Source organism: Melanotaenia boesemani, chromosome 1 (genome assembly GCF_017639745.1).
Source record: "Melanotaenia boesemani isolate fMelBoe1 chromosome 1, fMelBoe1.pri, whole genome shotgun sequence".
NCBI lineage: Eukaryota > Metazoa > Chordata > Actinopteri > Atheriniformes > Melanotaeniidae > Melanotaenia > Melanotaenia boesemani.
The window spans coordinates 24192269-24207987 of NC_055682.1; the positions used below are offsets into that span (position 1 = coordinate 24192269).

Consider the following 15719-nt stretch of genomic DNA (forward strand, 5'->3'; position numbering starts at 1 on the left):
GTTTCAGCTGAGAAACAAAGAAACATACATCTAGCTAATTAATCACAAAACCAGTTATGAAAACAAAATTTGTAAAGGCTCATTGCAAACCATAAAAACAAATGACAGATTGTATGACACTAAATTCTTCCCTAAAAGAACAAACATAACTTGTTTTCTCCTTAAAGCACTTTAAATATGTTGAATTTCCATGTGTGTCCGTGTTGTGAGAGCACAATGTATTTAAAGTATATATACTTTTCAGAAACAGTGACAGACCTTTTTAGAAAACATGTAGGGCAGAAAGGAAACTTAATGTCACTGTACTGTTATCATGCTGTCAGTGTGCAAAATAACACACACCAGTTGCTTCCTATGCCAGTCAGCAGACGCACTGTCTCTCAATGCTTTGAAGTCTTATGAAGGCCTGAGGGTTCGTCACAATCCTTCCTCCCAGCAACAGCCGGCTCAGCTGTGCAAAATGCCAACACTTTTATCAAGTTTTCCACAACTGGCATATGCTGCTTCATGTGTCAGTTTACATTTCACCCCACAAACCACTTCTAAAAAACAATTCAATAAAAAATTGAAAAAGTTGTATGTAAAGAAAAAAAACAAAACAGAGGAACATGCAACACCAAGAGCATTCCTAAAAGGCTGAGTCTTTCAGAAAACAGGAAGGGGATCGCGACTTTGTACAGCGTTCTGTTCCTTAAGCTAAGTATGTACTAACATGTTTTTAAATGGGGTTTTCCCTTCTCTGATCCCCTTCAAAAATTCCTGAGCACACTACTCTGCTCAGAAAAATAAATAAAGAAATAAAAATAAAAAATGACTAAATTACTTCTTTCTAAGTATTATCAGCTTTAGACCTGACTAGTTCTCATCCAAAATCTGCAAAGCTGACATTCTTGATTAGTGTTGGAGTGTTGTTTTGTTTAGCAGTGTACTTCATAAGACTTTCTCTTCATAACATAATAGAGCCGATGAGTAACTCTTTGTGTAAATAAGTAAAGTGGGGGTCATCTTATATTTTTGACATGATACCAATGAGATAGTGCTGCATAAATCACAGTTATCCTGCCTGTTACAGTAGTTCAATAAAAATCTTCATCCTAGATGGCATTTTCCAACATGTTCAGTTTGGATATTTGCATGTGGACAATAGGCTAAAACAAATAGGAAAATCTGTGGTTACCAAACACCAGTGTTTATATGTACAAGGTCTCAATGTAAGGCTGTGATGAACTAGGGGATTTCAACGTCCACATTTCGTAGTGTCATTAAAAGATTAGAAAATCTGGGAAAACTCTGTATAGACAACACAAGCCTGAAAACTTCATTTAATCCTGAGGTTGCTGCACTGAAAATACATATGATTCTCTTGTGGAAATCATTTAAGTCCAACCCCCATGCAGTTTAAACTCCACTATGCAAAGAAAACATGGACAAGATCCAGGAATTTTCTGAGGCCAAGTTAGGATGAACCTAAGCAAAGGGATCCCTATGTGTGACACTGATACTGTAAGTTTTTACCCCTTAATGAAGCTTTTACTCTTGACTTTTAAACGTTTAACTGGTCGGGCACCTCCCTATCTTTTTGAGCTCCTGCACTATCACTGTCCTTGTAGAGCTCTGTGATCTGAAGAACAAATGCGGTTAGTCGCCCCCAGGACTCGACTCGTGACTCGAGGAGACAGAGCCTTTTCCTCAGCAGCCAACTCTGGAACGGTCTCTCTCTTTCTAGGAGGTCTGCCAAAACCCTGAATGAATTTAAATCTCTTTTAAAACCTAATCTTCATACATTGGCTTTAACCCCAGAGAGCATGATCATTAGGCCAGGCTTTGCGCTATATTTTTATTGTTGTTTTATGTTTAATTTTGTTTTATTACTTTACCTTTGCAGCACTGTGGGTCCCTCTTGGTATGTGATAGTGCTATATAAATAAAGTTTGATTTGAGCTGCTCATGTAACTGGCCATGAGTGACATGTCCAATGCAAAAGCACATCTACAAGTTGAAGATTTTCTCACATATTTCCACAGATAAATGTGAGGTGCTAAACATTCTTGGTCTTTTAGCTTTTCTCCTCCACATGTCCAAGTCTCTTCCATAATATCTCCATAAGTCATATTATTTTGTGATGGAGTGAAAAACAAGTGTTAAAATAATTCTGATTGTCCAGTCCAGCTACTGTCAGTGCTTTTCTCTCGTTATTTTTCAACTGTAGTAGTTTTCTAGGGCTTTCTAAAAATGTGCTGGCATAAGCAAGCCTTTAGGCATTTCTGCCTACCCTGACATGGATCAACTATATTTTAAAACAGACAAAAAAGCACCTCAAGCAATTACATACGTTTTTTTTTTCTTCTTTTTACTGTTTCCATCCACCTTTCTTTCTCTGCAAAATCAAAATGTGCATCTAAAACTGGAAACCAAAGTACTTTTCTGGTTGTAAACAGCATTTTTAAATAGTAAAACCTTCTGCTTTTTGTTGTAGTTGGTCAAAAAATAAAGCTCTGCTACCAAAAACAGAGCTAAGTGGTCTCAGATGTTTGTTCTGAAATGCGAATGGGATAGTACATCAGGAAAGTAACAGAGGAACCCCATCTCCACTTCTTTTTAGATTTGTCTTTTAAAAAGCTGAGAAGAGATCATTCTAGTAATAACTAAAGGCCAACACCTTGTTCCACTGTGCTGCACTTGGGTCAACAACAGCACATTAGCAACTTAACCCGAGTATGGTGTGATGATTCAAAGTATAATGGATTTTGGACATGGTTGACTGGATTCAGTAAATGACTTTGTGGATTTTTTTTTCACTTTATTAGAACATGCAGATGGCTGATATGAGTTAAAAAAGATAATTAAATGCCGAATCCAAAGAAATATATATTTTTCCTACAGGTCTCGGACTGCTTCACCTGGACAGCGTCCAATATGTCAACAGAGGACTAATATCAGCATTTAGGGATGTACAGGCTCTCATGGGACAATGTTTATCACTCACCTCTTTCATTCCCCAGTCCTCATGTAGATTTTGAGCAGCTTATACACCCACTGAAGAGTAGAGGATTTATGTCAGAGTTTAATAGAAAGTATACAGATACCAGGCAGAGAACGGCTACCTCCATTTTCAGAATGGTTTATCCAGTTTAGCTCGTTTTTTGAAGCTGCTTTTAGAATGAGAAATGGGACGAATCAGCATCAGAATGGAGAATTTTTCTAATAGGTCTAGTAATATTAACCTAAGTGCAGGCATGTGAGCAAGATTGGACAATGTTTATTTTTTTCTGTTTTTCTTCAAAGAAGTCATTTAATACAATGAAGGCAATCCAATTAAACTGATCTCCTCAAAATATTAAGGTCTGCACAAGCCTGTTAATGACCCACGAATTTGATTCTCGTGTGTTAAAGCAGGGAAACATCTAAAACCTGGAGGACAGCCGTCCTTGATGACAAGAATTTGACATCTGTGTGCTAAAGTATGTTTTAAATCAGTTGAAGCTGCACTTCTTTGTCCTTTTTCCTTGCAGACTCACTTTCTCAATTGTGGTTTTCTTCAGATCTGATCAAAAATATTTATAATTCACATTTCACTGGGTGATGTCCATGTCTGATAATGATGTTCACTGCCCAGGAGAGACAATATTATGACTGAGAAGTATTTATACTATTTGGTATAGTGTTTTAATCCTGGGGACACATGTTTGACTTTCATTAATCATCTGAAATGTTGCAGCAAAAATGCATTAAGTCAGAAACAGTCAACCTCTGAACTGCATTTCATTCACGCTGCACCATGCAGTAAAACAGCTTTGCTTGTTTACAGAAACATTCATTATTGTAAAATAATTAAAGAGTTATAGGTCTCCTGTGCTATCAGGTCTAGAGCTGTACCTTATTTTAGCTTAAAAAAAACATAATGCAATGCATTTCATATCAGGAAACAAACTGGACTCCAGAATTTGAAAGTGCGGATCCATTTTTGAAGCTGTGACTAATATCACACAAATAACACACATAAACACACAACTGTTAGAGGGTGGAGAGATAGAGTATTTCCATGAAGGAGGAAAGGATACAAATTGTGGGAGCCACATTTTGTTCCAGAACAGGAGCAAGTGTGCAGGCCTTTTGTCCATTTATGTGTGTGTGTGTGTGTGTGTGTGTGTGTGTGTGTGTGTGTGTGTGTGTGTGTGTGTGTGTGTGTGTGTGTGTGTGTGTGTGTGTGTATGAGTGTCTATGTAAGCAAAGGGTAAGTTCTCCAGAGGCAAAGGAGCTACACACTCGGATTATCCCGGTAACGAGTTGATGAATTGGCCTGTGGAGAACAGCCTGTCTTATTTTAAGACTTAAGGGATGGCTTCAGAGAACTAAAGGACATAAATTAAACAATTGCTACATGCTACAGATTTATGAATACACCAAAAAGTGGTCGAAATTCATTAGAGGCTGCAGATTAAAAAAATGTATGACACATTTTAAGATTTTATGTTTTTGTAACTACAGGTAAGATGTTTCAGTAGTTTGTGGAAGTGACTCAAATTACCTGCAAAACTGTTTCTATATTCTGTCAGAAGTTTGATTACTGACTGATAAGCTGGACTTCTAAAAGCTGTTAACCTTCCCTTTAATGCTCTCTGAGTTGAGCTTAGTCTTGATGCTTCATATTTCCTGTCATCTCAGGAGCAAGTAGACTGCCTCCACACTCAACTTGCTTTCCTCAAGCAAGAAATCAGAGAATGAATCTCTGTGATATGACTGGGAATCAATATCAAAGGATTTTCTATATGCTTTGAATGGAACGTGGATGTTTCAGTGTCAGAAACAACCTTTTCTGACCTGAGCTGAGGGCCAAACATGAGCTTGCTTCATGTGGTGACTGGTTTAAAATCGGTGTGGCGTTTGTTTAAATGTACAATGGATATCAAAATGGCTGGAAATTGTGGGTAAACCCATAAATTAAGTCAGCTATTTATATTTCAAACACTTGAATGTCACAATCTTCTATTTTTTTTACATTTTAAATTTTATTTTGTTGGAATTATTAAATTCGACAACACTGTTTATTGAGATAAAAACACTCTCTCTTCATACTACCATGATGTAATTGTGTTAACAGATAATTAATTATGCTTGTCTAGCCCCAATTTCTATGTAATCCAATTAGTGAACACAAAAGATTGGTATGAACAAACCTTAATGACAAAACAAAAATACTATGACAGGTCTCCTCATGAAAATTCCAGGGCTGAAAAAAGGGGTCACTGGCCAACAAAGAGGCATTCATTGATAATTTACAATGTAGTTCAACCATAATAAGTTTTTAAAAATACGTAAACAACTCCAACTGATTCTAAAAGGATCTACTGTCCTTTTTTGTCTTCTTTTATCCAAATAACTTTGGGGATGGGTGGGTGGGTGGATGGATGGATGGATGGATAAATAAAGGCTACAATTCAGTGCTCCATGGAGTCATTTTCAAGGTGTCTATTACATTATGTCTGGCCTACAAAAGACTGAATCCATACATGTGGACCTCATCTCTCACTTGTAATTGTTATTTCAATTTCATGATGGCTTCTCTTTTACTCTGCATTTTTTTGGAGCATAAAGATGCAATATGCAGGTGATCTGTAGGGGACAGTGAAGAGGTAAATGTGACCTTAAAATCCTTAAAGCTATACTACATAAGATTCCAATCCTAAAATCCTGTGCTTCTGACTCATTTTGATGGCACACTGACATTCATTATGTACATCCCTAGAGTTGCCGTTGCCCTGCAGCATCCCGGGGATAAAAAAAAAAAACACTCTTACCAACTGAAGTTTAAATCCTGCAAATCAGGAAGTTCTGTACAGTTCATCGTTTTGTTGGTGTGCCCTCTTGTGCAATCATCTAATAACAAACATTATACACAGGCATGTCTAAAAATTATGACAACAAATAGCCAGGAGCCTTCATTTTGTTGTTTTATAAGTACAACATTTTTTGCTATTGCTGTTGATTGCTGTTGCAAAACAACTAGTGCTCATGCATGCTGTTGGACAGTCATTTTACAAGAAAGTCTAATCAAACACACTTGTCAAATGTGACTGTGAACCAAATGTGAACGTAACCAAAAAGGCCTCTTAGTCTAATACAATCCTCATTCTAGGCCACAGTTATGTCAGAGCCTTCCATCACACCTTCGTCAGAATATCCCCTTTTACTTCTAAAATATCTTCAGCATCTTGAAACATTACTTGTTTTGGTGAAGACACCAAAACACAAATCTATAGGCTGAATGGTAACCTAGAAGAAAGGTGGATATGTAGTGTTCCACACAACACGCAGCCAAGCCTGGCATCTGGAAACTTTTCTTTTTCTTTTTTCTTGTAAATTACATTATTATGCATTTGTCCTCAGGACGTCCATGGTGCAGGCACACTTTGCTAGCTGTGAAGTGGGCAACATTTCAAATGAATGCTTGATGAATGCGAATGTATATTGTAGAAATCTCATGTTCCCTCCTTCAGCGGTTCAAAGGGATTTTCTGAAATGCCACAATCTACAGAGGCGTCTGTGTAGAAATGCAATGCTATGCCTTTAGTTGCAATTTATATTTGTATTTAAAACAACTGCAAACAAAAACTCAGTGACAGTGTGCCATGAAATGTGACCACCGACCACATCTCTCAGACTCCCTCTCCCACTTATTTATGCTGCACCATAGATCTAAATTCTGGTGTGATCAAGCCAAAGAGTGTTAAATCTTTTACTCATTCTGAACTGAAGGCTACATCTGACCATCAGATTTTAGAGCTTTAACTTAATATTTACACTTTAAATACAATGAACTATTATTAGCCTTTAGACAGCCATGCCAAAGCTAAGTAGATGATTTCATTCACTTTAGCTGATTAGACCTATTTTCATACTTTACTTTCCTCCCAGCTTTTTATGCAGGTGTTAGGCTGAGATAAGCCCCCACTTTAATATCCTTGGTATAGGAAAAGTAATGGACATCCTGTTTTAGTCTGAGCGTAATATCTGCATATCTCCTCAAAATGGCCTTAATAAAATAAATCTGCTGTAATATTTGTCCAGTTCAAACAGACAGATAGAATCACTCTCATACAGTAGCCTATATTTGTCCTCACAGATGAAGGAAATTTTACAAACATAAAAGTGAGTTGTTCTTCAAAACTGAATGTTCCTAAATTTTCCAAACAATCCATCCTCTCATGGCATTTTTCTGCTGCGGCTCAATGTGATGCAGTGTGATTAATGCTGGCCTTGTGCAGAGCAGTGTGGTGTATTATCGAGCATGTCCCAATAAATCAGGCAGCCTGCTGCCCTTTCTCAAGCAGCAGCAGAGCCAAGCTTTCATCTGCCATCAGAATCCAACAAACAGCCAAAAAAATACAGAGAGAAACAAAAGAAAGCAGAGGCACAAAGATACAGGGAGATACTGGAGGGAAACACAGAGATAGCTCATCACACACTCACAATATTCCCTGATTACACTGAACTATATGTGGTATAATGTGAGGCAGATGGTCCGTGGTACTAATTAGAAGCCTGTTTTCCTTTCCTATCATTACATCTACTGTATGTGTTGTGGAGGTGCTGCCTGTTTTGTTTACAGTGGTGGGGAAGAAAACCTGCACACCTCTCTTTATTAAAGCTACTGTATGACAGAAACTGAAATAACCCAGGAGTGAATTACAGCAGGAGTAGATAAAAGCAAATGTCTTTCGACTCTCTGAGTGATTGCTAGTACTAATAAGTTTTTCATCACTTGATAATATTCCTTCTGCTTCCATATTATTCTTCATTTCTTCCACAACTTCCTCCATAATGTTGAATAGAAGTCTTATTGTCTTCCTGTCAAAACAAGTGTGTCACGTATTAAAAAAAAGCAGATGGAAGAACAAATGTTTTTTTTTCCTTTCATAGAAATCATCAAGGGTTTTGTACACTGTCTTTTCAGTTTGATAACTGTTCACCAAGACAAATGTTTTCATCTCAAGTGGATGCAAATCAGACATGCAAAGCTGAAGCTCAACCAAATGAGAAACCATCTATCCTGACCACACACACACACACACGCGCGCGCGCGCGCACGCACGAGCAGACACATACATCTCAGGTCCTCCTGACATATTTGCCCACAGCATAATTAACTGTTGTAGTGTAAATCACTGCAATGAGATGAAACCAGGGAAATAAACAGAAAAATCTCAGTCCTCTTTGCCCTCTGAAAACAAACAGGAGCTCACACAGATAGGACCAAGTGTGAGTCATGATTCCCTTTTGTTGTAAACCAATTTTTCCTGACTTCTCTGAACATTAACCATCTTGGCAGCTCTGAAAAAAAGACTTATCTGGATGGAGAGAAAGAAAACCACAAAATACTGAACCGCACAAAGCAAGAAAAAGCACATACACAAACTACTGAACATCACTGGTCATTCAACGCACATTAACTGTCAATTCAGACTGAACTGCGGGGAGGACATGGCTTTCAGTCTTGCTCTGGTGTCTTTTGTCAATGAATTCCTTGACTAAAAGTGATGAGTTGCAACAGCTTAGGGTAGTATTTCATGCAGAGAAGTCTGTGAGGTCGGCTTCGTTCAAAGCCAAGATGTCAGCACTCATAAGCAACGGGCAAGTTGTGGTTGTAGGACTCAGAAGAAGTTATTTAACTGTGAAAAGACGACAGAGGCCTTTTCGAACAGGTTACACTTCAGGGTGTCCTCAAGCTGCTGCTTAGTATAGTTTTACAGCTGATTATTGACGATACACACTCTACATCTTGCATTGCCCTCTGAATGGTCTAAAGGGAAGATACCACTGAACAAAAATTGACGTCGCCATGGAAACCACATGGTGAACTGATGTGGACATTAAGAAAACAACCCCTGAGTCTGGATATTACTGCCTCGTATCAACCAAGGATGTTTTTTATTCACTAAAACTTACAAACAAACTTGGGGACATACAATTTTTTAACATCGGTATAAGTGATAAAATGAATTATCTTGATACAGTCTGTTATATTTTTGTTCAACTTTTACAAAGGGAAAATGAACTTGTGGTTGAGCTGGGAAAACTACATAAAGAGTTTTCTCACAGCTTCTCAGTCATCTTACAGTGAATGTAAAAAGCATTTGGACATTATTGCACATTTTATATTGTAGATGTAATTTATGTTAAATTAATTTTTAAAACCTTTTAGGAAGTTCTAATACTTTGTGAAATCTACCTTTGGAAACTTTTTCCAGTTTTGAATCATCATGGTTATGTCTCTAAAGAAAACTGCATGAGGAAAATTTATCTTATTTTTCCTGGTGATCCTTTCAAGCTTCACCAGATTGGATGAACCGTCTGTGTGCTGCCAACTTAACGTCTTTGCTCAGATGTTCAAGAAGGTTTGAGCTATGTCATCACACTAGGAAGTATTTTTCCCTAACTTAGACAGCAACTGGCAACCTCCAAAGAAGATAGTTATATTCCTACTTTTAAGAGTGCTTTCAGTGGAACCACTCTTCCATAAAGACCTGATAGCTGGAGTACTGCTGTGATCGTTTCACTGACCTCCCAGTCCTTTCTGCAGAGGGCTTTAGAACCAGTCCTGGGGTGACCATTTATATGTGGTTGCTTGTTGGTCAGTCAGCTCCAACAAGAGTCCTTATGGTTCTAGATTTCTTTCCTTAGCCACTGTGCTCCTAGGAATACTCAAAACTTCAGATACAGTGTCATTAAGGTCACATGTAAACACTAATTAGAACCGAAGGAAGGAAAGTGAAACATCTTAAAAAAACAAGAAAAGAAGTCTGGCCTTCATGCAAGCTCATGGGATTACCATAACCTGGATGAATGAGAGTCAACATAAAGGTCTTGACCTTTTCTTTAAGCTAAGTCTTTCTGCAGTTGTACTGCAGGATTCTGCTGAGAGTTTTTTGGTCTTCACAGCTTTGTCGTTTGGATTCAGACAGTTTAATTCATACTTTTATTACCTGCAGAATAGGCTTTTGTAATGCTCATTTTTTTCTGGTTAAGCTATAAAGACCGTTGCACTATTACAGCTGCTGCTAAACTCAGAGGCAAACGAAGACCAGAAAGACAGCTCACATTACACTTATTTTAAAGTCTGCATTGGCTACCTGTGTACTTAACGATTGGTTTTAAGATCCTTCTTCTGGTTTTTAAAGGTTCTAATGGTCTTAGTCTTACTTATTTATCTAATTTGTTTATAACTTATTAGCCCTCCAGAGAACTTGGGTCTTCATGTCTTTTTGTCAGTCCCTAAAACCTGAACCAAAACACAAAGTGAGGTAGCTTTTTATTATTATGGTCCTCGCTTGTAAACAGCCCACCTAAAGACCTGAGAGCAGCTGAGAGTTTGGACATTTTTAAAAGAAAACTTGAGAAATATCTTTTTAGTCTGGCTTTTAACTAAACTTTTTCAGTAGGTTTTCCTACATTTTTATCTTTTTATATATCACATTACTTGTAAAGTAAATAAGTAATGAGATCTGTCCTATTTTATTTATTATAGTAATGTAAATCTTCTTAACCTGATTTCCTTATCTCATCTTTTTAATGTTAATTGTGTTTCTTTGATTTTTTACCCAGTCTCTAGTGTTTCCTAACTGCAAAGCACTGAGAATAAGATCGTGCTACCCACGGGTAACTTCCCCACCACCATAATCCCATTGATCTTAACTGTGTATGTGTGTGTGTGTGTGTGTGTGTGTGTGTGTGTGTGTGTGTGTGTGTGTGTGTGTGTGTGTGTGTGTGTGTGTGTGTGCATGCATGTGTGTCTGCACACACTTTTACTCTCCTGTTTTTCAATTTTGTAAAGCACTTTGTGCTGCATTTATTGGTATAAAAAGTGCTATATAAATAAAGCTTTCATTGACTGGTTGAATATTGCATCATACATGTTTTGTAGCTTTCTTTAAACTGCATCCAACAAACTTTTGTTTTTTTCCCAGCATTTAAATTCTGCACACATCTCAGTGATGTTTTTTAATTGGTTTCTGAATGTAGTAGCAATGTAGCTAAAAGTGATTAACCCATTTACCATAATAACTGTTTAAAACGATGATGGGTCAGAGTATCCCATCCATCATCTATACCTGTTTAGTTCAAAGCAGGGTTACAGGGGGGGAGGTACTAGGTGAGATGTACAGTACACCCTGGACTGCCTACTTATAAACATCAACAAACCTAACATGCATGTCTTTGGACTGTGGGAGGAAGCTGGAGTACCCAGAGAAACCCCACACATTCACAGGGAATGCATGTTATCTTCACACAGAAAGGACCCAACCAAGGTGCAGCCTGGATCAGAATATTTTTTTTTTTACTATATTTATATTAAATACTTGTTCAGTTGAATATATTTTCAACATATCTGTTATAAGCTTACAGTGGCAGGTATACACCAAACAACCATAGCATTTAAAACAAAAACAGAAAAGTGGGTGATTAAGTTTTAGGTAAAACTTTGGTAAGGAAGATCTGTTCACTTATAATAGGGTATATTGGCATATCTCTTTATATAATTAATTCTTAATTCTGATGTTGCTTCTCTGCTTCAAAGTCTTCTTACTCACTATTGTCTGAGCCAATCATCTGGATCCCGATTATTTAAATCGCATTCTACTCAATGAAAAGTATGTGGGCTTAATATTATGGCTGAACCAGAGTTCAGCTTCCAGTGTAGCAAATATGACAGTCAAAATCGGTGGCAGCCTGTATTTAAACTAATTTAAGTGATAAAACTGAGAGATAAAGAAACACTACTTTTATTTTATATGTATATATATATATATATATATATTGTGTAATTTTGTTACAGCTATGAATGGCTATCAGCTATCTTTTTCTTCTGCAACATCCCATGTTTCTTGCAAAAATGTAGGTTGTGTGATTGAAAAAAGTCACCTATAGTGGCATTAGTGACAGCTCCAGCAGTTTGATTCTTTTTTACAGTGGCCCCTAATATGACAAACATCAACTGGACAGGAATTCCCCCCGTTCCAAAAGCAATACAGGGCCATAGATCACAGTGATGTTACAAACTAAAGCAGCAGCTCATTCGTTGAATGAGTGTAGCTGAATGGAGAGAAACAGATTTTTGACAACATTTATCCCGCATTTAATTTAAACTCTATCCAGTCCATTAAAGACCCATAAGGAACTATGGAAAGGTGAGATCTGAAACGTGCCAATATGCTGAGATCAAGCTCAAGACAAATATTGTGCATTCACTAAGGTGGACCAGTACAGTGACGTTTGTGATCCTGGTGTTGATCAGGTTTATGTGCTTCATGCCCTGTGAAAAGATCCAGCTAAATAATTCCCATTTGGTTTGGATTTTGTTATTTTTGGGAAACATTTGTGTTGTGTAAAGTAAATCTTTTTAATCAACCTCTTTTGGGATTTAACCTTGCATCCCAGAATATCACCACAAAATACAGCACAAAGCTTACAGGAAACCTAATCATATCAATGAATCGAGTCGTACTGAATTCACCACAAATTTATCCTGAAATAGTTGCACTTGACTCTGATGCAAATGATGACCAAAAGTACTCGTGTGCCACTGTCACCAAATATTTACGGTGCAACTCAGGTGCTATTGCTGCACTCATGTTTAAGAATGAATGCTGACTGTGAGCAGGAGAAGAAGGAGGAGGAGGAGGAGAAGGAGGAAAAGGGAGAAGGGGGAGACCGCTGCTGTAGCAGTGCATCAGTAGAGGTGAGACTACAGCCACAACACAACAGTTTGCTGACTGGAGACGGATGACAGAGCCACTGTGGTTTAGCACCTTCATATAACATCTGTTGTTTCCTTTTCAGCTGTGGACACACCAGTTCCAAAGCCTATAAAGAAGTGGCTCAAATAATAGAAAAGGGGAAAACAAGGTGCCCAATCAGTGTTCAGGCAAAGAGAAACTGTCTTTTGCAGGCAAGCACTTTCTCCAGGGCTTGATGGCAAAGTCGGCCAGCCTTACCTCAGCTGCGGTGCATGCCGCCTGAGACAAACAGACCCTCAGTGGGCTTCAGTATGTGTGTCATTAGTGCTGACCCAGATGCTCTGAAACACTGACTGTCCTTTGACTGCACTACATTCCCAGAATAACTCTCTACAGCTTATTACAGACAATATTATTTAGGTTTAATAACCTCTGTCATGGCAATGCAACCTAAATGAAATGGCATCAGAAGAACAATGAGGAGGTGAAGTTGGACTGAGAAACAATGTTGCCACTGAAATGGTTCGTGCTGAGAGCAGATACTGAGGAGAAGCAGAGGCTCTGTGCAGTGCAATCTGATCAGTGAGACAAAGGAGTTGACTGGCCTCAGGCTCAGGTGGCAGATAAGTAAGAGAGAGATAGTTACATCATACAGGAGCAAATCCTGAGCATTGCAGAATAAACACAATCTCTGAAATATGTCAAGTAAGAGACTTCATCCTGTGTGGGTATCTTTAGGGCATTTTCTGTGACAGCACTTATTTCAATGCATTAGGAGCAAGTCACAACATATATAAAGAACTTGAAGTGCATATATCTCATATAGTTGAAGTTTTTCTTTCTTAAAAATGATTTAGCATGCCATTCATCCAACCATTCACGCAGCCTGTGAATCATGCTCCCTGCAGCGGATTACAAAACGCTGCCTGTGTAAAACAAAAGATCCATTTTCAACCCAGTGTGATTTTATTCCTCCACAGTAGACGACACACGCAGTGCAGCTCTAAACGTGAGAGAGCCTAATGCAACAAAATCGGCATGTGTCTCAGCATGTTGGAGCACATAGCCCGGCGGTGTTCTTACCCTCTGCGGCCACAGCGCACCGGACAAGAAGTAAAAGCACTGCCACAGACAGCAGGCAGTTTGCAAGCATCCCCGCTGCTCCTGCTCGCAACCTGGCCCTCAAACACCTCCCCTTCTCTCCTCCAGCATCCGTCCTGTGCGGCGAGCATCCGCCGGGGTCTGCTCCGCAGGCTCCCTCCACTTCGGGGTGACCTGTCCGCCCATCACTCCTCAAACTGGGAGCCATATCCAGTGGATAAGTTGCTGAAGTTTCGCTCGTAAATAATACATTGGATCAATCCTCGTGTGTAAACGGGGAAACACGGCCGTCCCGCGGTCTCGTAGCGTGTCCGAGGCTGGATGGATGGATGGATCGAGGAGGGTGGGGGGACGCGGCGCAGAGGGGGAAATTAAGAAATGCGCCCTATCGCTTGGCTGCGCTCGGTCCACCCATCATCACCGTGTGGCGCAGGGTGGCGCGCACACTTTGCCAGAGGTTTGACATTAAGCTGTTGGCGGTGAAGTGTCTCGTCCAAACCTGCTGCAGACGGATGGTGGTCACTCCGCTTTGTGCAGGCTACAGGCAGGAAGATAATTCAGATCAGCTTCTTTAACCTGGTCAGAGCAAATTAGTGTCTGTGTTAATTGTGATAAAGCTGGGCACTCCGCATGACGCCCTCTGCTGGCTGAATATAATATCACACCGAGCCCCAGTGCACTGCAGGTTCAATTTTAACGCTGACCTCGCTCGCTCACATTGCGGATTAATATTCACAGTGGCATATGGCAGCACATAAAGCTCTTAACAGATGCTGTCTAACCTGTGATGATTACCTGAATCTGAGTGGATACAGCAGTAGCTGTTGTACCTATTCAGCTCCACAGGATGTCAGTCCAGACCCACAAAAAACACGGGGGTTACAAATTGCAGATAGAGATCAAGGTCCCTAGTTTCACAGGTAAGACCCATATACACATTTTGGGATTTCAAGCCTCCAACAAATTTAGGGAAATAATTTTCAAATCTTTTACCACTTTGCATTGTTGTCATTTCTTCTACCAACACTTAAAAGACACTCTGGCACTGGGAATACCATGAGGTGTTTCAGGCAAAAGTTTTTCCCAGTTTCCTGCAAACATGTCTTAGGGTGTACAACGGTAAGCCTTGTTTAAACATTATTTCAAAATCCACCACACACTATCTGCTTTGTGTTGTGTTACTGATATTCCTGGAAAAGATGAGGTCTTGTTGCTCTAAAATTTCAGTGAACCTTTCTGCATTAATGCTGCCATCACAGGAGTGTGAAGGGACTTTGGCAAGACACCCGATACAACTCCATACCATCATAGAGTCAAGTCCTGATTATGTTTTTCACTGGTCTGGAGCACACAGCATCCATTTTTTGATTTTCTTCATTGGTCTGACCACAGTATACTTCCGATGTGTGATTGTCTGATTGTCCATAGATGCCTCACAGCCAAGAGGATTTGAAACTGCCTCGGGATAATTAACATGAGGCTTCGACTTTTATTAATTTTTGCATAATAACATTTTAAGTGTAATTTCTGAATGTAACTTAAACTTGTAGAGCTTGATAAATGCTTTCCCTGATTATCCTTGCCCGTTACCTCAACTATCGAATGAAAGTTCTTGATACAGTGATCAAAGATCAGGGGTGTACAGCTTGACCTTTACACACAGAAATGACTCCACATTCTGTTTTATTAATGTTGTGCATGGTGGAGGAATATTACTTATAAAAAGTTCAATGAATTTGTCATACACTGACAAAATGGAGATCCTGACCATCTTTGCTTCTCAAACATGCTGTTTTTCAAGGGTAGCCTACTGCTTTTGATCATTACAACCACCTGCTTTTTTGTTTGTTTTGATTTAGTTTGTTTCTTTTTTCTTCTACTTCT

General features: G+C 39.0%; 1 protein-coding gene across 1 annotated transcript in view; it reads right to left on the reverse strand.

Annotated features, from left to right (window-relative positions):
- The window catches only part of kiaa1549lb (KIAA1549-like b), a 60279-nt gene extending 45895 nt beyond the window's left edge, over window positions 1-14384 (reverse strand). The window contains exon 1 of the mRNA XM_041992994.1: window positions 13818-14384. Within this exon, the coding sequence (XP_041848928.1) occupies window positions 13818-14043 (226 nt within the window). The 5' untranslated portion in view covers window positions 14044-14384. The remainder of the gene's footprint in view (window positions 1-13817) is intronic.
- Window positions 14385-15719: the final 1335 nt, after the last annotated feature.